This window comes from Anabrus simplex, chromosome 6 (assembly GCF_040414725.1).
Source record: "Anabrus simplex isolate iqAnaSimp1 chromosome 6, ASM4041472v1, whole genome shotgun sequence".
In the NCBI taxonomy this organism is placed as follows: domain Eukaryota; kingdom Metazoa; phylum Arthropoda; class Insecta; order Orthoptera; family Tettigoniidae; genus Anabrus; species Anabrus simplex.
Window position 1 is genome coordinate 304,038,247 of NC_090270.1, and position 24,575 is coordinate 304,062,821.

Sequence of the window (24,575 nt, forward strand, 5' to 3'; positions counted from 1 at the left end):
CCGGGCGGCACACCTCCGCGCCGCTAATTCAAACATTGCGCCTGTTGGAACTCCTCTACTGGAGGAAGCCTGAACTTTAACAACCATGTTAATTCTAAAGTTTTTCAGAAGATGTCTCTACTGTAAATTTTGAAGTGTTCTGAACTATGTCAATTTCGGTTCGTGTTTGTCTGCTCCATAGCAAGAACTTTGAACATTCTCTAACAGATGTCTCTACCAAAACTGATAACGCTCTTTGGTGTAAAGGAATGAGCAATTCGGAAGAAATTTAACATTCATAAGTTTTATTTTTGCTAAATTTTGTTCTGTGGTTTGAGAGTTGGCAATATAATCCTTTCTTTCCGCCTGTTTTGTATGTAGCCAATCAGGAATTTCTGTAATTAATTTTCCACCAATAAGGTGTTTCTTCTTCGTCTGATGTATTAGTTTGTGCTGTTATCCAATAAAATTTTGTGGGCGGGTTGTAATCATTCATGAAACGTCTCGAATCTTTCGCGAGGGTATATAAACTGCTGATTTTCTGGTCTCCTCGCCACTTCAGTAACATCTTTCTTTGTGTGATTATGTAGCAGGGGGCGGGAAGCGCCTCTTTCTTCGGGCAGCAGTTCAACCATCAGGTAATAGCCATTTTATAACTTATTTGCTTGCTAGCTCAGCAGTTTAACCCTCGGGGCGGGTTCGAAATTTTTCTCATGTAACCTATATTTAAAATGTAAAAGACACTTGGTATAAATTCTGTTTCCTTAACTACAAATTGGGATAGAGAGTGCCTAACCCTCTCGAGCTCCCATTCATTTTGTTTTGAGATGACTACATTTTTATAACAGTTTCCCTTCTACTCGTAATGTCATAATATTTTTCAATCGTGTCACCTCCGTAGTATGGGCTTAGTCCTTGCATAAGTGGCCTAGTGCCAAACAAGTTTTAAAGAAGTGTATTAGGAGTGCAGTTATGCCTCCTCTCAAGTTGGTATTTTGGGACTTGTCCTGTTTCTTTATTGAGTAGGCCTCAGTAGGTTGGGTATTTTTACCCCTGTTTTCATGTGCTTGGAGGACAGCTTGAAGGTGGAGTTTGGTGTGGCCTTTGATAGGCTTGAACTTTGAGAGCGGGTTGCTCTTTCTTAAGTTGGTTTCTGTGTGCCTCGAGCAGGCTTTACTGAGTAATAGGGAGCGAGTGCTCCTGGGCATGATTGGGGTTTTCTGCCCCTTTGTTAAACCTCATGTATAAGTAAAGTTGGGCTCATTGCTCAGGGATTGTGTTTCTGGAACTCGAAGCCCAATATACATTAATAAACTGTAATTGTACATTCTTATTTTGTTGCTATATAACCAAGTTCCTGTTGTACTTGTTATTTCTTGATCTTGAAAAGAAAATATAACCTTGTTGAATTTTAAATTAACTTTAATTTCGTAAGTTGAGACCTGTTCATCCCAGCACCTTCTTTCACCTCTAACTACCATGGAGAACTCCGTAACAGATACTGTAGAAGTTTGAAAAATAATTAACAGAATGTATGCCTGCACTAAAAACTAACAGGAAATACAAAAAGGAATCAAACACATATAGTTTGATAGAAATGTGCATTGCCTTATGTTATTTTATTAGTTAGGGAGAAAGTTAGAAATTCTGAACAAAGATGATATTTTGTTACTCCAAAACACCAACAACTTCTACTTAAATATGAGTACATGCAGCAAACTAACCTTCCATTTGATTCTGAGCTTAAACCAAAGGAAGAAAGTATGGCAAACGGGTTCCGAAAGCCATTGGTCCTCCCATTGGGAGTGGAGGCACCACTAGGAGTGCTGTTGTAGGAAGGCACAGACCATTCTGATGATGGGCTCTGCAAGTTAGGATTGCTGAACCCTCGAGTTATCACTTTCCAGGATGGGAATTGAGAACCTGCAAGTATATAATATACATTTTAACTTTTTTTAAATTACAATGGGAGAAAATTATGACTATAAAAATCAAACGAATTTGATCAAGAGAACCTTATATTTATTTGCAAAATGTATGTTCTCTCTAAATATTTGAAGATAAAGTTATATTCTTTGTATGTCAAGCCTTAATAAAAATGTGTTCCCAATCGATCAAATTACTGGTATAATTCTCGCACCTGAGTTTCTGGTTGTAATATTCAAGGAAAACGTTAGTTATGCCAGTAAATGCAGTATTAACCATCTCATTAAAAGGCAGGATAAATAGAAGAAGCTGACCTTGCGGTGGGTCGTGCAGCTGTGAGCTTGCATTAGGAAAATGGTGGGTTTGAATCACACCGTTGGCAGCCCTGAAGATGGTTTCCATGGTTTCCCATTTTTCACACCAAGCAAATGCTGGGGTTGTACCTTAATTACGGCCACAGCTGCTATCACCACAATCCTATCACTTTCCCATCGTTTGCGTCACCGAAAACCTTCAATGTTTTAGTGCAACAATAGCGTACTGAAAGAGGAAGTGAGTACTCTCCCCTAGTTAATAGGCGGTGGTGGCAGACTGCGCTAGTGTAGCTATGGGTGAACAGCGCTGCTCGTGTTAATACAATAAGCATTATACAAAACGTACACAAAATAAATTCTCTACGACTTCCAGTTGCCAGAATGATCTTTGAATTATTCCATTTCATGTACCATGTGTGTACTGTCCAGGAATATTTGAATAGAGGAAGCTGGTAAATACACTAATTTAATGGCTTAATGTTATCCTATGAAAAGATTTGAACATCAGTAATTCTGAAATGACTTACAAAGTATTGAGATATAGCTGAAACTATTATGCATTTCACATTATCTAAGACATATACATAAACCTTTAACTCACCCTCGAAAGCAATAGTTGTCCAAAACCTTGGAGAACATCCGGGACGATTTCGCTGATTTGGACAATAGCAGCTCTTTCCTTATTTCCTTCATACGGAAGAAGAATTGGCACTTAATGTAATGAAACACTAATTTTTCCACAAGGTCATATCTGTGAGCACTGCTGCATCCAAAGTCTGAGGGTTGGACAACTATAGAGTCTATGCTGTCCAAACATGCAAAAAAAATATATCACCCCATCAATTTTGTTCTGATCGCAATTTTTCTGAGACGACCTCTTCTGCTTGCAATAGCAACTTGAACACACATGGTGAAGGATAGGTCGAGTATCACAAGGCTTTCTCTGTGCCATAATCTTTACGTATGAAAACCTACAACCTGTTTTCCAGTCAATGACCGGATCAGGGATGAGATGAATGAAGCCCCCACTTGCAGCGAGGATAGGAATTGTGCCGGCTGTCGAGGTCTGTCGCAATTCTCTGGGGCAATGATGAATGAGTGACAGATGAAATGAAATGATACTGGAGAGTGTTGCTGGAATGAAAGATGACAGGGAAAACTGGAGTACCCGGAGAAAAACCTGCCCCACCTCCGCTTTGTCGAGCACAAATCTCTCATAGAGTGATCGGGATTTGAACCACGGTATCCACCGGTGAGAGGCCAGCATGCTGCTGCCTGAGCCACAGAGGCTCCCCATAATCTTTAATGATGGTAAATGTTGTCAGTGGAAGCTCAGGTGGCTGTTCACTACAAAGAGTGTGAGCACAATCTAAGCAGTCAACATATTTGGCACTTTTTCTTACTATGTAGCCTGCCAAGTGAAACACTAAATTCTGTTTTGTGAGGTTTCCCTCGTAAGGAGAGTTATTTCATTTTCCCAGTTTGTGAGTACTTTTTTTTTTTTTTTTTTTTTTTTTTTTTTTTTTTTTTTTTTTAAGTTTGACCTCTACTGGATCTTTAATTTCTTTATCATACATTCACTTTTAGCCATTGTACAGATATGACTAACAAATCACTGACTCTCAATTTCAATTTGGGGTCGAAGTTAAGATGAGTTTGGTAGGTACATACACAGGCTGCAGCATGTGTAAATGTAAAAAGTCCACAGTGGAAGGGTGATCGTCACAACTAAGGGAACACAAAATACCGAAATGGCGCTCCAAAGGATCTTGATTAAATTTTGCCGTCAGGACATACCTAAATACTCCTGCTCCACAAGTAGTCCGCCATTTCCAAAGTACTTTTCAAGGTTACTCTTAATGATTCCAAAGTTTTTGAAGATGAAAATGTGTTTTTCTGAGATGTAATGTTTTCTTAAAATTCAAGCAATACTTTGTGTGACGGAGAACCTTTATAAAGCCCTTTTACGGGCAGTGTGGAGTTAAAAGCATCTGCAAGATTATTGATTTCTCATGTGAAAATTTCTGTGTGCTCACGATCACTGAATTCATTAGGCTTGATTTCTCCAAACCGCTTAATTGTGTCGGCTACACTATTACCGAATAACTGAAAAGCTAACCTGGTGCTCATCCTCTGAAATGAGGTTGGGTCTATGTGAGAGGATGTTATCTTAAGACAACTTCAAAGATCAGCAAACTCAGAAGTAGTGTCAATTTGATATAACTGTCTATCAAAGTTGTAATTCACCTCTTTGCTTTTATACAGCAAAAGAACGTTATCGTCGAAATAATTACGTATGCTCTTCAAAATATGCACATAATCAGAAAATGCTCCCACTCACCTTTCATGATCTGCCGGGTTTTCAATGGAGCATTTTATTTTATCATTCTTCCTTGAAATTCCCAAATTCATCCATGCCCTTTTATTACACTGACTTCCATCACACGTAAAACCAATTACTTTCACCCCAGCTTGTTCAATTGACTTATGACCTGAATTATTATTTTTGACAATAGTTCTCCAGGAGTTGCATTTTTGCTAGCATACACTGCTACAGGCTGGATCCAGCTGTGCAACAAAGGGACAAACATAAATACAAGCGCGTGATTGGCAAGGACGTTCTTTTTGTCATAGGAAGTTTCATCTCCTAAATCAACAAATCTGTCTACTGTCAGTGTAGATGTATTAAATCTAATGTCTTCTCTCAATTTCACTTTGTCAAAAATCACTACACCTAGTCGCTTGTTTTTGTCTTGCTTGTTTAAATAAAAATCTTTAATTGCATTCATGGCATTTCCATTAATACCATAATTACATTTGAACCCTTTGCATAGTCGTCTCAAATGAGCTTCGGTAGGGAGAGGAAGTAACTCTTGCTTCAAACAATGTCTGTAACCCTTAAGGGAGTTCATTTTCAAAACTATCTAATATAAATTCATTAGAATAGCACATACCTTTTGGGCTGGTGCTACATTTTTTGAGCATTGTGACCACAATTATTTTTTGTTTCTTGCAAAGGAACTTAAGACTGTCTTCAGTTTCGCTTGACACATTGACTTTATTTTCAATCTGCTTTAATTTAGCTCTGCATGCAACTAATTTCTTTTTGGTTCTAATTAAATTCCTACCAAGGTTTTTAACTTGTCTCCTCAAATTTAGAATAGTTCTAGAAGCATCAACGTCACTATCGGCTACTTTACAGGACAAATTGAGACCAGGTTCTTTTATTTTTACATTATCATCACTATTAAGTATTTTAGATGTCTAGGGAAAATTTAGTTCATTACGTACTAAGCTGCTACTGTTAATACTGTCATTGCCAACATGTTCTTTGAGTAACTCTCATTTTAATGGGGGTTTTCGAATTTTCAGGGACTTGCTTAAATAGGACTTTAAGTTAGTAAAAATGTGAGGGACAGCTCCTGGCTTTAAGCTCCACCTTATTCTCGGAATTTCAACTTTTTTCCCATTAATAATAAACGAGTCTACCTTCATAATAAGATCTTCCAAAAAATGACACTCACAAATCCTAGACTTACGCGTAAGCTGCATGTCTTTTCTTGGGATTGCTCTAGCCCACTGAGAGAAATGCTCCTCATTTTCAGATGGAGAGAAGAAAGGTTTACCTTCACCTGACCTGTAAGCTGATCAACACTCTGGCACAAAGCACGACGGCATTTTCACACTCACTGAAAAACCTACAACCTGTTTTCCAGTCATTGACCGGGTCAGGGATGGAATGAATGAAGCAGATATAGGCTATTAGTACAATGGGGTCGCCACTCCCAAAGTGATTTATTAATGGCTGATAGATGCTATGAAATGAGAATGGAGAGTGTTGCTGGAATGAAATATGACAGGGAAAACTGGAGTACCCGGAGAAAAACCTGTCCCGCCTCCGCTTTGTCCAGCACAAATCTCACATGGAGTGACCGGGATTTGAACCACGATATCCAGGGGTGAGAGGCCGACGCGCTGCCGTCTGAGCCACGGAGGCTCTTTCACACTCACTATACTCCAAAATATAGTTATTACACTCAAAAAATCACTCCCACTACAAGTAAATACATGCGTACCCAGTATAAACAATGCCATCTCCGCACTGTAGCCACTAGTTTCTAATGGGAAGTGAGTCGAAGTGCTCTCACTTCCTCTTTCTATTCGGTATGGTGCAACATTAAACCAACAGCAGCAGCAGCAACGCCAACAAACACAAGATAAAGTATAGAAGAAATGAAGAGCAATAATGAATGCTCTCCAAAGGTCAAAACCAGCATGAAAATGTACATGCTAAAGTGGAAACACTCTAGAAGTTAGCCTAAGTTCATACAACATGTCATTACCTGGAACATCATCACAGCCAAATGTCTTCTTGTAAAGGTGTAGAATCTGGTTATACGTATGTTGGTATACCTTCCAAGCTTTACGGAGAACCCAACCACCCTTGACATACCCTGACAAGTCTTGCTGTAGAAAAGTCAGCAATGCAACACACACTTGAGAATCAGCTAAAATGATTTGCTCTTCTAATTTCTCAGCAAGGTTCCGTTCCTAGGAAGGAAGAAAACCATTATAACACATTTCTTAAAATAAATATACAAGCTCATGTATATACCATCAGGACAGACTGATGTGAAAGGAACCACTTCAGCAACAATACTGATACCTACTGTATAAATCATATCAAATTACAAGGTCATAAAAGAAAATGGCAACAAATCTTAACAAGAGAATATTAATAAAAGAGAAACTCAGTCAGAGGAATAATTCAATGAAATGACAGAGCTAAAATTAATCTTGCTCTACTAACATGTTATACTGAGCTCGATAGCTGCAGTCGCTTAAGGGCGGCCAGTATCCAGTATTTGGGAGATAGTAGGTTCGAACCCCACTGTTGGCAGCCCTGAAGATGGTTTTCCGTGGTTTCCCATTTTCACACCAGGCAAATGCTGGGGCTGTACCTTAATTAAGGCCACGGCCCCTTCCTCCCCACTCCTAGCCCTTCCCTGTCACATCGTCAGCATAAGACCTATCTGTGTCGGTGCAACGTAAAGCAACTAACAAAAAAAAAAAAAAACATGTTATAGATCAGGTCATAATATAGAAAGACAGAAACATGAATAGAAACACACAGTAGGACAAACATAGTGACAGGTAGCATTGGAAGAGGGTGCAATAGAAAAGGAGACAAGGAAAAAAAATGAAAATACCCAAAGGTAAGGGCAATCTCCACATCTTCATGTACGGCTGTTTATCTCATTGAAGATGGAAGTTCATGAAGATGTGGAAACTGGCCTTCTCTTGTCCATTTGTGTTTTCATGTTTGCCCTTGTCTCCTTTTCTATCGATCCTTATTGCAATGCTGACCTATCATTATGTTTATCCTTTTATTACTGCATGTTCCTATTCATGTTCCTGTCTTTCTATACATGTTATAGGTGAAATCTTTTACATCCAGGAGACTTGAGTAAGAACCGATGTTGATAATGAGAAAACTCATATATGCAGACAGCAGTATATAAAGAATTCTGTATGCTTACATTTGTTCTTGCCTTTCTATTGCTCCTCCACCTACACTAACCTGTTACTGTGTTTTCTCTTCATGAATGTTCCTTGTCTTTTTAGTTTCCTATCTTTCCTTGCTAGCAAGATGTAGTGTTTACAGTGTGCTATGTCTTCTGGTATGGACTAGAGCAATTTGTTACTTTCATTGACCTGTCTCAGTCTCATCCTTGGCTTTGACAATATGAAACCGATGGATGTATGAGCGATGCTAGTAATACCATTCCTTATGCAGCCAGTCCCTGTTATGAATGGTGTGAAAATATCACCCATAGGGTCGGTTGGTGCATGCTATTTCAGTGGGCTTGGCAGACTGATATGCAATAGCAACTTTTGGCTCGGTGAGGTAAGCAACGGAAAACTACCTCAGCCCTCATTTCCCTAGTATGCCTCTTCAATGACGGCTAGGCTGTCTATGATAGCTTTTGGACCGAGCTCGATAGCTGCAGTCGCTTAAGTGCGGCCAGTATCCAGTAATCGGGAGATAGTGGGTTCGAGCCCCACTGTCGGCAGCCCTGAAGATGGTTTTCCGTGGTTTCCCATTTTCACACCAGGCAAATGCCGGGGCTGTACCTTAATTAAGGCCACGGCCGCTTCCTTCCAATTCCTAGGCCTTCCCTACTCCATCGTCGCCATAAGACATATCTGTGTCGGTGCGACAAAGCAAATAGCAAGAAAAAAAGCTTTTGGTGGAGCTGTGGAGGATCAAATCAGCCTTTGGGCTGAATACCCAACAAACAAACATATATACATATATCTTTAATATACACTTACAGATATAAAGATGCATATACTATGAAGGAATCATTGGAATGACTGTGCAAGCAAAAGAAAGAAGTGATTGTATATCATTGCATCAGGATGTTCTTTTCACTGGCGGTGAACAATAAAATCATCATAATGATGTAACACCGCGGCTAACCACTCATTTGCTGTGGAGTGCTATGCAGGTTTGTGACGTCAGGCGGAATCGAGCTCGCATCCGATTCCAGGCTAATCTGGATATCGCTCGCGCACATAACGTGATAGTCAAGCTAAACATTTAAACTCCGATATAACTGATACAATTATGTTGACAATAATGATGATTCATCATATTTTAATTTGGAGCACTCAGTGACTATGTATCTTTTTTATTTTTATTTTGCTAGTGGCTTTACTCGCACCGATGCAGATAGGTCTTACAGCGACGGTGGGATAGGAAGGGCCTAGGAGTTGGAAGGAAACGGCCATGGCCTTAATTAAGGTACAGCCCCAGCATTTGCCTGGTGTGAAAATGGGAAACCACGGAAACCATCTTCAGGGCTGCTGACAGTGGGATTCGAACCCACTATCTCCCGGATGCAAGCTCACAGCCGCGCGCCCCTAACCGCACGACCAACTCGCCCTGTTGACTATGTATCAATATTATGTAACTAGCGTGTCTCGAGGTTATGTTAGCCGGGCGGTCTGCAAAATCAGCAGGGCGGTGCGCCCATTAAAAAGGACCTAGGGAGAACACTGTGGAAATGTAGTAAGCAATTTGGCCTATGCCGACAAGTTGGTCTTAATGGCAGACTGTGTGGAGACTAAAGTAAGGATGTAAAGGAGAGGGCATATTTGTCTCTGGTAAGATCCCAATTAGAATATGGTCCCAGTGTATGGGACCCACATCAAGACTGCTTGATACAAGAACTGGGAAAGATCCAAAGGAAAGCAGCACAATCGTTCTGGATGATTTTCGACAAAGGAGCAGTGTTACGAAAATGTTGCAAACTTTGGGCTGGGAAGACTGAGGAGTAAGGAGACGAGATGCTAGACTATGTGGTATGTTACCAATATAAATGGTCCGTTATTGGACATTATAAATTTTCCAGCTAATTCATTCCTGGTTGCCAGCATTTCGCCCCAGTATGCTAACGCTGGCAACCAGGAATGAATTAGCTGGAAAATTTATAATGTCCAATAACGGACCATTTATACTGGTATTATAAATTTACTCATTCGGGACAAATATTTCAGGTTCCCTATGGGAATCAACATCTATATAATATGTGGTATGTTTCAAGCTGTCAGTGAAATGATGGCGTGGAATGACACTAATAGACGAATAAGCTTGGCTGGAGCTTTTAAAAATAGGAATGATCATAATATGAAGATAAAGTTGGAATTCAAGAAGACAAGGCAAATATTCATTTATAGGACAAGGAGTGGGGGATATCAAGGGAAATGTTCAATAAAATTCCAAGTTCTTTGAAAACATTTAAGAAAAAGCTAGGTACAAAAAAAATTGATAGGGAATCTGTCACCTGGGCAACAGCCCTAAATGCAGATCAATGATTGATTGGTTGATTGATTGATTCTGCAATGGCCAATTTTTATGTGGATGAGAGTACATAGGGACCTTCACATATCTGTTATTCCCGATATGATCTAACTGTGAAGTCTGTACGGCACAAAGACAGGTAATTTATTGCACGGTCTACCCTGACTCTCTCAGTCCACAGCTATTCTCAAACTTAGTCTATTGTTTGTCCATATATCTCGTATGTCTTCTAGGAATGCCTAGTTTTTATGTATAATGTCTGGTAAGTACAGTGCAAATTACATTTCTAGAACCGAACTTAAAAGCCACATGAAGAGCAATGCAAGCACTCTTGTAATGACATATGTGAGGCATTATTGCACAAAATTTTAATTATATGTTTATCTTCCATCAATGCAGCTATTTACCAATTTTCACAGTACAGTGCAGTTGTGAAAATGAAATATTCAATTTGAATGGCCCACAGTGGGCGACTAGCACACACTAACAGTTGTGTGTTGTCCATTGTGCCACACTTGTAGCTTAGCAGTCAATCAACAGAACAGAAATGACTAGGCCACCATAACTCAATGATAGAGCATCATATGCAAAATCTTATGGTTTAGGGTTCAATTTCCATCGGTGTCAATTTTTGGTTCCTTACATAACATCTCTTTGGTACGTACTATATGCACTCACACAATCTAATAAACTGAAAGACTATTTGAATAACTAGTTTATAATGATTTATAGTTATGTGAAGAGGACAGACCACCAGAGAACAGAACAGATTAGAAGCAGTTGAAGAAAAAGAGGGACTAAAAATTAAATGAGTTGGCCATACAAAACAGGATCTTGGAGCATAAGGGTTTGAGAAGCAACAGTTTGAAGAATATCTCACTGGATGGAAAAAGGAGATGGTGGTGGTAGTGGTGGTGGCGGCGGCGGTAGTGGCGGTGGCGGCAGCGGTGGTGAAACCAAATCCTGGTTTCAGCTTAGTTTGATGATGTTACTTACTGTATGAATAAATGATAACAGGTTGGGTACAATGTGTGCTGATTCATAAAGTTCATAACAAGAAGGCATGAGAAGCTAAACAAACAAAAAATTAGTCTGTTCTTAAACTTTTTATAGATGAAACAAAACTGCTTTAGAATATTCTTCTGACATACTTTGAATATCTACCACCTAAAACTATGAGTTCTAGTCATCATTTTTGTGGAATAGCATGCAATGAACTCTTCAAACTGTAAATACTCACATCATTTGGGTCATTCCCAAACACTTTGTTTCTCATTGCTTTCAACCAACCAATATCTTGAGCACATCGTTTTTCCATATCCTTTAAAGTCTGCAGAGATTCTTGAAGTTTCTCTTCTTCAAATGTCATGAGTGCATTCTGAAAGGAAATTTAAAGCACTCATATAATTCTGCAGTAATTACAGGATCATTTCCCAAAACTGATAATCTATATTAATAATTTAATCCGGCATTAAAATGTGCTTGCCATGAGACACATAATAATACACAAGTGATTTACATGCTTTTGTAATAAAGTTTCAAGTCATAGGTTCTTAGCTAAATTTCAAGTGCTGTGATACCTGTACAGATGATTTCTGACGATTGCTACTGAAAATTTTATTATGGTTGTTACAATCTGATCTTGAAGTTGTTTTTACAATTTATATGTTTCCATCCACTTTACAAATCCTTTGGTAATCATGCCTCTGGCTTTTTACGGGGCCTTTTACGGTGATTCCGTCGATGTTATATGATCTTTGAAAGAAGGGAATTACTGGTTCATACAGCATATATTTTTCTTTTCTCTGTCGACTTCCTCAGGTTGCAAAATAAGAGTTTTCAAATACAATAGTGGGATCTATTATTTCAGCTGAACTTTTGTTGCAGTTAATGGTGATTTTGTCCATGTAACTATTCCTATCACCATCTGGTACACAATGGACTTCCTCATAGACCTCAAGTTTCTTGGATCTCAAGACTGTTGGCTATCATGAATCTGATACTGGGTTTCATACTCACTGCAGTCTCTGGAGTGGGCTGTGCTCGTAGAACACCCAAGTAGGGAGCACATTGGAGTGACTATTGCCATTGTTTTTAACATGTCTTGCCATTTAGAGCTCGATAGTCCATTATCATTTATTACCCAAGAGTTAGCCAACGGGTCCTGCGCAAACAATGAAACCTCTCCCCCATTATGAGCATAGTTACACATGGCCTTGAATTCTCTGTCTTTAAGAATATCTCAACTTTCCTTAATGTGACTGACCTGTCTTCACTATTAATTTGGAGTTTACTAAAGCAGTGAGTTCTTACAGCATCATAGTCTCAAACAGCATTCATGTCCTGATTATTTGAAGGTTGAAGTTTATTGTTCATATTTAATTGTCATAAGTACACTTTCTGCATGGTGCCACGTACTCAGAGACCCTTATGTTAAAATATCATATATATATATATACTCATGTAAGAAAGCTAGCAGGAGCAAAACATATGAATAGACATATAAATACTGTATATAAAATTATCTTTTAGTGTGTAATCTTAATTTTTGTTCAGTTTTATCTACATTGGGAAATAAAAGATTCAAAAAATAGGTTCAACTGCAATTTTGACAGCTACATCACCAAAAAATAGCTAAGCATCATTTTACAAAATGACAGTGGGTCTTCTTTCCAATCTGTTGTAGTTCTATTAATGTCTTTCAGATCTGCTATTAATAACCAGTGGTCACTACTGAGGTTCTCCCTTGGAATCATCTTGACACCAGTCACAAGTCTACTTCTTTAGGAGCGGAATCTTTTTCTAGGGTAGTCTTGGGTCTGCTCATATATCTATTGATGTTCACACACACGCTATCAACTCAACATCACAGATAAATTAAAATTACCTATATCCTTTCCCTTACAGGACGTGTGTGCGTGGGACAATCGGCTTCTGCAATCAATCAATGATGATTCTGCTGGTGAAGGTTCTACTGAAACGGTTGTGTTCTGCAATATTGTAAACAGTATTAATTTCTTTTTTGTAATTCTTGAGGGATAAAGGGACAGTTAATGCTCAACTATATTGATGCACATATAAAATTCACCATAGAGTCAGAAAACAATAAAGCCCTTAATTACCTGGACTTAACCATTATGTGCAACTGCAACAACACCATCACTACCATCCAAAAAACTTCTGTGCACTCAGACATACATAAGAAAGCAGCTTACAACAGCATGAAACTCAGAGCATTAACTGCCCCTTTATCCCACAAGAATTACAAAAAAAGAAATTAATACTATTTACAATTTTGCAGAACACAATGGTTTCAGTAGAACCTTCATCAGCAGAATCATCAATAGATATAAGAGCAGACCCAAGACTACCCTAGAAAAAGATTCCACTCCTCAAGAAAAGTTTTTTACATTGACATTCAATAATAGTAGCATTTACCAAATTTCTAATATTTTTAAAAAACACAACATCAAAATAGCATTTAGAACCTCCCACACTAACTCCAAACTCATTTTCAACCCACACACTGTCAACAATAACAATAACATCATTAATAACAGATATTTGAACTCCGGAGTTTACAAATTAGAATGCCAATCCTGTAATTCCAGCTATGTAGATAAAACAGACTGCAATTTTGTCATAAGATACGCCGAACATCGCAACGCTCTCAAATATAATAGTTTTTCAGCTATGAGTGAACATCATAAAGCATCCAGCCATGAATACACATCAACAGATAAAGATCTTAAGATCTTGCATTATAATAAAAAAGGCACCTTGCTCAACGTTCTCGAGAGCATCCACATCGATTTAGATCAGTTTATGAACCCCTCTCACAATTTCAGTGAAATCAACAAAAAAAAAAGAATATTCTACTTGAAACATTCATTCCATATTGTACCAGGAAAAGTCAAAGGAAAAGGGGCATGAGACTTAACTAAGGGGGGTTCAGTTCTTAAGAGCAGGTACAGAGAGTGGTATTCGCAATGCGAAGTAATAGATGGTACTTACAAATTTCAAGTTTATTCAACTTGTAAATAAAATGAATAATTCCTCTATTATTTCAAATTTGAAAATAGAAAATCAAATTTAAATATCTTCTGTTAAATTTAATGTTGCCCGACTCCAGCAATATCATAAATTTTCAATGAATGTTTGAAATAAATGAAATTCAAAATTAAAAATTCCTTTCATCAAGTTCATAGAGTTTGTCTTGAGAAATAACACAAAATATTATGTGAAAATAAATATCACTTCACTTTGAGAAAGAATAATCCTATAGTCTCTCTAAAATGTTATCATTTCAAAATTCCTACAGTCTCTTTATAAAGTTAACACTTGAGAATGCAAAAGAATGTAAAGTTAATTTCTTGCAAAGTCTAGTGTTGTGTTCTATTTTATAAGTACTGTCCAACACTGGGAAATATTGTGTGAATTATGTGACTTCCAATCAGCAATGATAGTTCATCTAAAATGAAGAAATCACTGTCTTAAAGTTCAATCTTTGAGAAAAAGTTGATTCTGTAGTAAGATTGTTGGTAAAGGCACTTATATCACCTGATTAGTCTTGAAACTGGAACTGGAAAATGCAGTTCTGAGAACAGCATTTGGAACTCCTTTGCAACCGATGTTGTGATGTCTACCATAGTACCACATACCACCAGCGATGTACCAAGTTAAGTCCCACGATGTACCACATTAAGTCCAACGATGTACCATGTTAAGTCTCACGTCGATTTGAACATCAGGTTGATACGGTGAAAATGGCACTCTGTCAGAGTTTCTGGTGTCACTAATGAATTTCGCGAACACGAGAAAGTTCAACTGGCGGTGTGGGTTACGAGCATCAAATTGGCACGATATTACTAAGTGCAATTTTAAAATGTTAAGTCACTAGCAGAAAGTAATTATTGCTTGACTAATTGGAAGCACAGTTCGAAACACAGTTTATATTATTCACACACGTAATTCAAAGTTCGTTCAATGTATAACAAATGTTTGGATTCTAATTGAATGAGAGTTCAAATGACTATCATGCTACGAAGTGTAAAATGTTGTTCACTCATGACACAAGTCTGGTTTAGTTCAAACTTTACTAAATATTCGTCGCACACAAATTAAAGAGATATTATGGATTATTTCCACTCAATAAAGTTAGTTTTTTTTTTTTGCTAGGGGCTTTACGTCGCACCGACACAGATAGGTCTTATGGCGACGATGGGATAGGAAAGGCTTAGGAGTTGGAAGGAAGCGGTCATGGCCTTAATTAAGGTACAGCCCCAGCATTTGCCTGGTGTGAAAATGGGAAACCACGGAAAACCATTTTCAGGGCTGCCGATAGTGGGATTCGAACCTACTATCTCCCGGATGCAAGCTCACAGCCGCACGCCTCTACGCGCACGGCCAACTCGCCCGGTAATAAAGTTAGTATTCAGTTAAATTGTCGTAAAATAGCCTTAATGTTCATTCAGTTATTCACTACAACAGTTCAAAGTAAATCATGTTTGGGTGTTAGCACAAGACTAAGTTAAGTGAACTTGTTCACTTTGCAGCACAAAAAAATACTAAGTTTGTGAATCGCAGAAATATTATAACTTCTGAAATAGCACTGTAAAAGGTTTAAGTTAGTCTCGAAGCAGTGGAAATTTTCTCCAAGTTCCAAAATACTACACAATTTTTACAATTACGACGAAGATTGTATCGAAGATATTACGCGACAAGATTACCGGGTTCGACTCTTGCAGACCCGTACGCGGAGACCAGCATGACAGTCTGTCAGCTGTGAGTTGCAAGTTGTAACTGAATATGTATTGCCGGACCCTGTCCTTTTATACAGATTGTCGGGGTCAGCTGTTTCTCCTCATGAAAAAATGCAGTTTCTGTGTAGCTGAATAACTTGAAAATCCCTAGAACAATTTTCATGAAATTATGGCATGTTAACATTTAGATAATAAGCTACACGATGATATATGTCATTTTTCAATATCTCAAGTTAGTAAAAACCTTCTGGTATATTGTAGAGAGTTAGGTGAAGTTCACGTGATACTTGTGTCAGGCATAAAATCTCAAGGATAATTTAATAGAAACACCTATTCAATACTTTCCACGTTTAATGTGGTTTGAATTTACATGAATTTATGTAGACTTATCAGGTACATGTTTCACCCATTATTTGGGCATCTTCAGCCTGTAGACAACCTTTAGGTCAAGGTTCGAGATCTTTTTAACCATATATAGTATGATATATGAACGTTAATAATCTCTTAAGACTAAAATGCCAGGATAATAATTTTTTAAATGTGAACAATACATAAATGTAACATACATTAATGGTGTTTTAACACAATTAAAACTTGTCAGTCCTATTCTATCTAACTTAAAATATGTCCAAAACTAAAATGGATCTTCTTCCTCTAACATAAGTCTTGGGTAAATAGGATATTCATACAGGGGCTCATTTGACCCACAAATATCATTTTCATGTCCTTGACGTAACTAATGTTGAAATGTGTTGTCAACCACAAGTGGAGATTTAGAACTGGTTGTTATATGAAGACTGGTCAAGATTGTTGTTGTGAATGAAACTATAAGCGTCTTAACTTCGGGTCTTATGTAACGACAAGGAATAATGGGTGAAACATAAATTCATGTAGATTCAAACCACAATAAACGTGGAAAGTACTGAATAGGTGGTTTTATAAAATTATCCTTGAGATTATATGCCTAAAGTCATCTTCAATTCGGAACAATAATGAGAGTTGCTACTTGTAATACTTGCGTCATCCGCATATTTGCAACTGGTGATGTATCTCGCCCGCTGCTCGCAGCTCCGTGCCGCACCGTTACCTCATGCACTCTACACATATGTTCGAGTCATCCTGTTGCAAATATTCATGTAACCAAAACTATGTTCCAGGCCATAGGCATTTCCTGGTACAATATATTTGTCAGAACTTCTATAATAAAAACAAACCCTGGCTCCATCTCTCCAACTCACCATCACTCCCATCTCCTCACCATTTCCCCCCCAGCCCTGCACCCCCCTTCCCCCTCCGCTCCTTCCATCCTCGCAAACACAGCTGAGCCAACAAGAGACTCAATCGTTGCAAGTTATAAATCTCATTCCGAATTGATGGTTATCACTTTACAAATGAAAATATTTATAAAATCCTCCTTATCAATACAAATCAAGTCAGCTGTTAGATGAAGCAAAGTCTATACATATTTCAGCCTAATCTGAAGGCCATCTTCAGTAGCAAAACAGTAATTACATAATACACAAACAAATTAAAATCGTAATGAAGTGAGGTGACAGTGAACATGATTAGTGAGTTAAAAACATATTCAATCAATCAATACTGATCTGCATTTAGGGCAGTCGCCCAGGTGGCAGATTCCCTATCTGTTGCTTTCCTAGCCTTTTCCGAAATGATTTCAAAGAAATTGGAAATTTATTGAACATCTCCCTTGGTAAGTTATTCCAATCCCTAACTCCCCTTCCTATAAATGAATATTTGCCCCAGTTTGTCCTCTTAGTCGAGCAGCTCTTCTTCTTTCTCTCAATTCTTCCCAACCCAAACATTGCAACATTTTTGTAACGCTACTCTTTTGTCGGAAATCACTCAGAACAAATCGGGCTGCTTTTCTTTGGATTTTTTCCAGTTCTTGAATCAGGTAATCCTGGTGAGGGTCCCATACAGTGGAACCATACTCTAGTTGGGGTCTTACCAGAGACTTATATGCCCTCTCCTTTACTTCCTTACTACAACCCCTAAACACCCTCATAACCATGTGCAGAGATCGGTACCCTTTATTTACAATCCCATTTATGTGATTACCCCAATGAAGATCTTTCCTTATATTAACACCTAGATACTTACAATGATCCCCAAAGGGAACTTTCACCCCATCAATGCAGTAATTAAAACTGAGAGGACTTTTCCTATTTGTGAAACTCACAACCTGACTTTTAACCCCGTTTATCAACATACCATTGCCTGCTGTCCATCTCACAACATTTTCGAGGTCACGTTGCAGTTGCTCACAATCTTGTAACTTATTTATCACTCTATAGAGAATAACATCATCCGCAAAAAGCCTTACCTCCGATTCCACTCCTTTACTCATATCATTTATATATATAAGAAAACATGAAGGTCCGATAACACTGGCCTGAGGAACTCCCTCTCAACTATTACAGAGTCAGACAAAACTTCACCTACTCTAACTCTCCGAGATCTATTTTCTAGGTACAAAGTCCTCTCGTCTAATAGATCGTTCTTGAATAGCTAAATAAAACTTGCAGACTGTTAAAATGAAAACACTGTGCTGAGGAGTGTAGTGAGACTGTCAATACTATGGATTAAAACATGTGTAACATCTGTAATAAGAAAAAGGAATATATGAGTGGATGAAAAACAAGTTAAAAATAATGTATGAAAAGAAAACTCATTCAACTTACTTGTACATAAAATTTGTCGTCTCGTATGGAGATGACCTTGTCAGCCTCAAGTCACATTGACAACTTAAGCCTGTGTGTGGCTTACTGTGTACCTGTGTCGATGTGGTTGGGAGGGGTAATGGAGGGGGAGGGGCGAGGAGGGAGGGACGATGTGAATCACTGGAGGAGGGTGTTGATGGAAGGGCGGGTCTTGTTCTAGAATGTTGGTAGTGAAACTCATTTTTATTAATGAATTGTTCACAGATGAGTGGGACAAAGCTTTCCAATAAAATATTTTTCTTTTCATTGATTTCATTCAAGTTGTACATGGGATTATTATATTGGTCAATATCTATATATATATTCTCTAGTATATTTAGTAAGGGACCTTTCTGTTCGTAATGCAGGATCTTTAAATCTTGATCAGTTGTTGTGTATTTATGATTTTTCTCTCTACAATGTTCGCTCATGGCTGAGTAGCGATTGTACTTTAGGGCACTGAGGTGTTGGGAATATCTTACATTGAAGCTGTGGCCTGTTTGCCCAATATACATTGAAAGACATGATTGGCATTTTAATTTGTATATCCCAGAGTTTGAAAATTTTTTGTTGCTGTTGACAGTATGAGAATTAAAAAATGTTTTTGCATTGGTGTGAATGGTCTTGGAGGCTACTTTTAACTTGTGTTTTAAAAGATGTTTGAAATAGAATATATGTTATTATTATTAAAGATAAATGTGGTGAACCTCTCTTTAGGGGAAGATTCTTTTTCTAAGGTGGTCTTGGGTTTACTTTTAAATTTATTGAGATTTTTGTTCACGAAAGCTTTACTGAAACCATTACCGGCTATTGCATAAATGGTGTTGATTTCCTTTCTAAAATTCTTACGGGATAAAGGAACGTTAAAGAGTTCTGAAAAATCATACTATTGTAAGCTGTCTTCTTCTGTGTCCCTGGGTGTAGAGAAGTTTGGTGGATTGTGTTTATTGTGTGAGTGGGCTTCCTGTAAATATTAAAAGAAATGGTTTTATTCTGATTGCGAGTAATTGCGAGTAGCTTTCAAGACCGTTCACACCAATGCAAAAACATTTTTTAATTCTCATACTGTCAACAGCAACAAAAAATTTTCAAACTCTGGGATATACAAATTAAAATGCCAATCATGTCTTTCAACGTATATTGGGCAAACAGGCCACAGCTTCAATGTAAGATACTCCGAACACCTCAGTGCCCTAAAGTACAATAGCTACTCAGCCATGAGCAAACACTGTAGAGAGAAAAATCATAAATACACAACAATTGATCAAGATTTAAAGATCCTGCCTTACGAACAGAAAGGTCCCTTACTTAATATACTAGAGAATATATATATATCGACCAATATAATAATCCCGTGTACAACTTGAATGAAATCAATGAAAAGAAAAATATTTTATTGGAAAGCTTTGTCCCACTCATCTGTGAACAATTCACTAATAAAAACGAGTTTCACTACCGACATTCTAGAACAAGACCCGCCCTTCCATCAACACCCTCCTCCAGTGATTCACATCGTCCCTCCCTCCTCGCCCCTCCCCCACCATTACCCCTCCCAACCACATCAACACAGGTACACAGTAAGCCACACACAGACTTAGTTGTCAATGTGACTTGAGGCTGACAAGGTCATCTCCATACGAGACGACAATTTTTATGTACAAGTAAGTTGAATGAGTTTTCTTTTCATACATTATTTTTAACTTGTTTTTCATCCACTCATATATTCCTTTTTCTCATTACAGATGTTACACACGTTTTAATCCATAGTATTGACGGTCTCACTACACTCCTCAGCACAGTGTTTCCATTTTAACAGTCAGCAAGTTTTATTTGGCAATTCAAGAACGATCTATTAGATGAGAGGACTTTGTACCTCAATATGTTTTTAACTCACTAATCATGTTCACTGTCACCTCACTTCATTACGATTTTTAATTTGTTTGTGTATTATGTGATTACTGTTTTGCTACTGAAGATGGCCTTGAGATTAGGCTGAAACATGTATAGACTTTGCTTCATCTAACAGATAACTTGATTTGTATTGATAAGGAGGATTTTATAAATATTTTCATTTGTAAAGACGCAATCGTACGAACGGGACCATTAACTTTGTGAAGGCCAGGCCGGTTCGAGAGGACAACCACCTTTTAAGTACCGTAAGTTGAAAGATTTCTTCACACCCATTTCATAATTTTTTCTTATCAGCCCAAGTTTCTCACACAACCTCGTTTATTCCATTACAGATTGGAACTTCATGACGGTTTCCACTATGGTCACTTACAGTTTACCATGCACCTGTTTCTTCTCCAACACAGCTTCTCAATTTTGTTGCTGCCCTCCCGACCATTTAAAATAAGGCAAATACACCTAGCCAACATTGGAAACAATGTTCGAGAACGAGACCGCTAAATTGAGAATGCTGCTATTCTAAAGTTTTAAATTCATCGGCATTTTTCCATCACTTATCTCATATATTTCACTTGGCACATTGTCTCCTCTCAAACTTGGTTTCTCAAGCTTTTTTGCTCCCATCCTAGTCATTCGTGATGATGGTGTTTGTACAGCCTGAATTTTCAACACAGTGATTTCATCTTGTTTTTGAATTGTTATCAAACTAAAATTTTTAGACTAAATAACCTCACCATTAGCACTTATTGTTTCGTTTATTTTATTTTATTTTATTTTCTTCTTAGTTTTAGCACATTTTTTGGATTCAGTCATGTCTTATATTTACCTTTCTTCACTGAATTTGTCTCAGCGAGTTATTTATTGCTCCATCTAGTGATGTAAATATTGTATATTATTATTGTTTTTATTTCCATCATGTCTCTTTTGTTTTTTTTCTTTTGTTCCTTCATTAAGTTTTTAGCACATTTTTAGCTTGTATTATGTAGAGTACTTTAACCCCCCCCCCCCCTTATTTCACTGAAGATGGCTCAAACGAGTCAAAACATGTTTGAATTTTACTGCTCCACCTAATGATGGAATTATGTTTTGTATTGAATTAGGAGGATACATTTAATTTTTCCTTTGTAAAGGGTACAGATCTCTGCATGTGGTTATGAGGGTGTTTAGGGGTTGTAGAAAGGATGTAAAGGAGAGGTCATATAAGTCTCTGGTAAGACCCCAATTAGAGTATGGTTCCAGTGTATGGGACCCTTATCAGGGTTTCTTGATTCAAGAACTGGAAAAAATTCAAAGAAAAGCAGCTCGATTTGTTCTGGGTGATTTCCGACAGAAGAGTAGTGTTATAAAAATGTTGCAAAGTTTGGGCTGGAAAGACTTGGGAGATAGAAGATGAGCTGTTCGACTAAATGGTATGTAGTACAATTTACGAACTTCATCGTATGGATCCGTATTGATACAGTTAAAACTGAGAAATAATGTTAGGTTTTGGTCCACCCAATCAATACATATCACTTTACAAGTGAACTATTTAATTAAAAAACCATATTAAATATATTTAGGGACATGTTTCATCTCTATCTGAGACTTCATCAGCCATAGATTACAAAACTCAAAATTTAGAAACTGAAAAAAATAATGGAAGAACCCAATGCCTTTTTGAAGACATTTTTGAGAAATGCAAAAGATATAAATACATTATTTACACAAATTGACCTCACTTCTTGAAAAAAAATTTGTTGTCTTCAATGTTAAAAAAATGAAGTATAACTGGAAATATGACACGCCTGCCATAACGTCTCGTACAGAATCAATGTCCACTGTTGCTGTCCGTGTTTAAAACGGAAGTTCCTTTTGAATTGTTAAGAAAACATTGGAGAACAAATATACACATATTTAATGAGGTAGTTTAACACTTCTTGCAAACAATCTTTCTGCAAAGTTAAATATGAATGACCTTACTTGAAAAACATTGCAAGCATTGTTGGAATCTGGTAGTTTCAGTGTGTTGACTGGGGAGATCGAAATTCTGGCCTCGGAAAAAGAATGGTACTAAATCCATATCAGAACATTTAAAAGCATTAACTTGTAGAATTTTCTTTCAAAATGAGCTATTCTGGTAGAAGAAATCTGAAGCCTTATGAGACCGCCTGTCGTATGGCAAAGACCAGCGCTGCATGACTACCATATCCGTGACTTAAATCTTAAGAATATTCCTTTTTGAAAATGACAAGGTCTGGAAAGAAAGAGATATAAGAATTAATGGGTTTAAAACCCTTGGATATCTAAGAAAAGAGATTCCGTCACGAATGTATGACGTAAAAGCTTACCATATATGTAACTTCCTATAGCTGGTTTAGACTGAGCCTCGCTCTGACTTGCTTCTCGCCACGCTACTGCGCATGTTGTAGTTGTGTTTTATTTCGCCCAGCGGAACTTGGCTAGTGGCGGAAGGCGGGGGGGGGGGCACACACAGTGCTATTAGTGGGGGAGGGGAAATAGCTCAGCCTGTAGTAGGAGCGGAAGGGCGGGAAGTTTGAATTAGAGGAGGTGACTTCAAATTAATTTTCCGTAAAGATAGAAGCGGCGGTATTTGTTCATATAACGGATTTTTGTTCTCTTGTACGTCATTTAAATTTTGTTTGCGTTAATACTCTGGTCCAAACCTATATAAATATTTTCGTAATTGATCATAAGGTTCCCTTTGCTTACTTTTTTTTAAATGGTCAAGTCTTTGTGCCGGCCCCGTGGTGTAGGGGTAGCGTGCCTGCCTCTCGCCCGGAGGCCCTGGGTTCGATTCCTGGCCAGGTCAGGGATTTTTCTCTCGACCTGAGGGCTGGTTCGAGGTCCACTCAGCCTACGTGATTAGAATTGAGGAGCTATCTGACGGTAAGATGGCAGCGCCGGTCTCGAAAGCCCAGAATAACGGCCGAGAGGATGTGTCGTGATGACCACACGGCGGTCGCTGGGCAGGCCAAAGCCTTTCAAGGGCGTTAAATGCTGTGTTTTTTTTTTTTTTTTTTTTTTTTTTTTTATGTCAGTATATTGGTGACCAGTATCCCCCACATGGACACTCATTGCAGAATACTTCTTGTGTCTGTTGGCATTGACATGTTCGAGATATCTGGTTTGAAAACTTCTACCCGTTTGCCCCACATACGTGACGAAGCATTGATCGCACTTAAGTTTATAGATTCCTGAATCTAAGAAATCCTCTTTATTGTGACTAACACTATTATAGTTATAAAATATATGACCATTATTGTTTTTAGTAAAAAATGAGACTTGACAGTCGTGTCATAAAAGGGCTGCCTATTTCACTATGGTTTATCGAGCCTTCAATTTACCTTTATCTCATACATAAATAGAAAAAGAATTACGATACATACAGAAGATAGCTATTATGAATGGGTTCAGTGTTAATACCATCAATAAAATTATAAGTAAAGTAAAAAGAAAGAACAACATAAGATTAACACCAGAGAATCCCAAGAGTTCAAAATACGCAAATTTCACTTTTACTAACCCAGGGATTTTTCAAATCAGAAAATGATTTAAGAAACACGAAACATTCCGGAACTAACATGCCATGCTGAACTCAATGTAGCCTGTGACAGACTCACTCATCACAGACACACACCCAAATGACTTGCTCCTAACATGCTCCCCATCTCGCAACTTCTCGTGCTGATTCGCAACTGACTTCTGCTCACTTGCAACTCGCTCAAGACATTATGTTCCCCCAACTTTGTTCTTAATATTAGCCTGCAGAAGATTTTTGCAGTTTCACCTTCCAGAACATTCTGGGCTCATTCTCCAGTGTCATAATTTCTAGCATCTTCGAAGCAACTTCCCTATTGCGTGCCTCAACAACTTACAAGTAACTATTCTCATTTTGGTTCCGTATTGAAGTTTACGTATGTCTCAAATGTTGTAATAATATTTGAGACATACCTCAACAACTTGCCGGGGCTATTGTTTTCCTTTCTGGTGGCCCCGCCCATGCTGTCATTGCTCTGCCAGCATTGTCGCCTGCTGCCAGCCCCGTCAGCCCCTATTGTCACATCACGTTTACCTCATTGAAAACCACAAAAATGGTTTA

The 24,575-nt window shown here is 38.0% G+C and overlaps 1 protein-coding gene across 1 annotated transcript in view; it reads right to left on the reverse strand.

Annotated features, from left to right (window-relative positions):
* The window catches only part of LOC136876500 (tetratricopeptide repeat protein 39C), a 130,738-nt gene that overhangs the window by 100,207 nt on the left and 5,956 nt on the right, over positions 1-24,575 (reverse strand). Inside the window, exons 3-5 of the mRNA XM_067150513.2 lie at positions 11,327-11,464; positions 6,563-6,770; positions 1,704-1,902 (exon numbers count right to left, since the gene is read on the reverse strand). Of these exons, the coding sequence (XP_067006614.2) occupies positions 1,704-1,902; positions 6,563-6,770; positions 11,327-11,464 (545 nt within the window). The remainder of the gene's footprint in view (positions 1-1,703; positions 1,903-6,562; positions 6,771-11,326; positions 11,465-24,575) is intronic.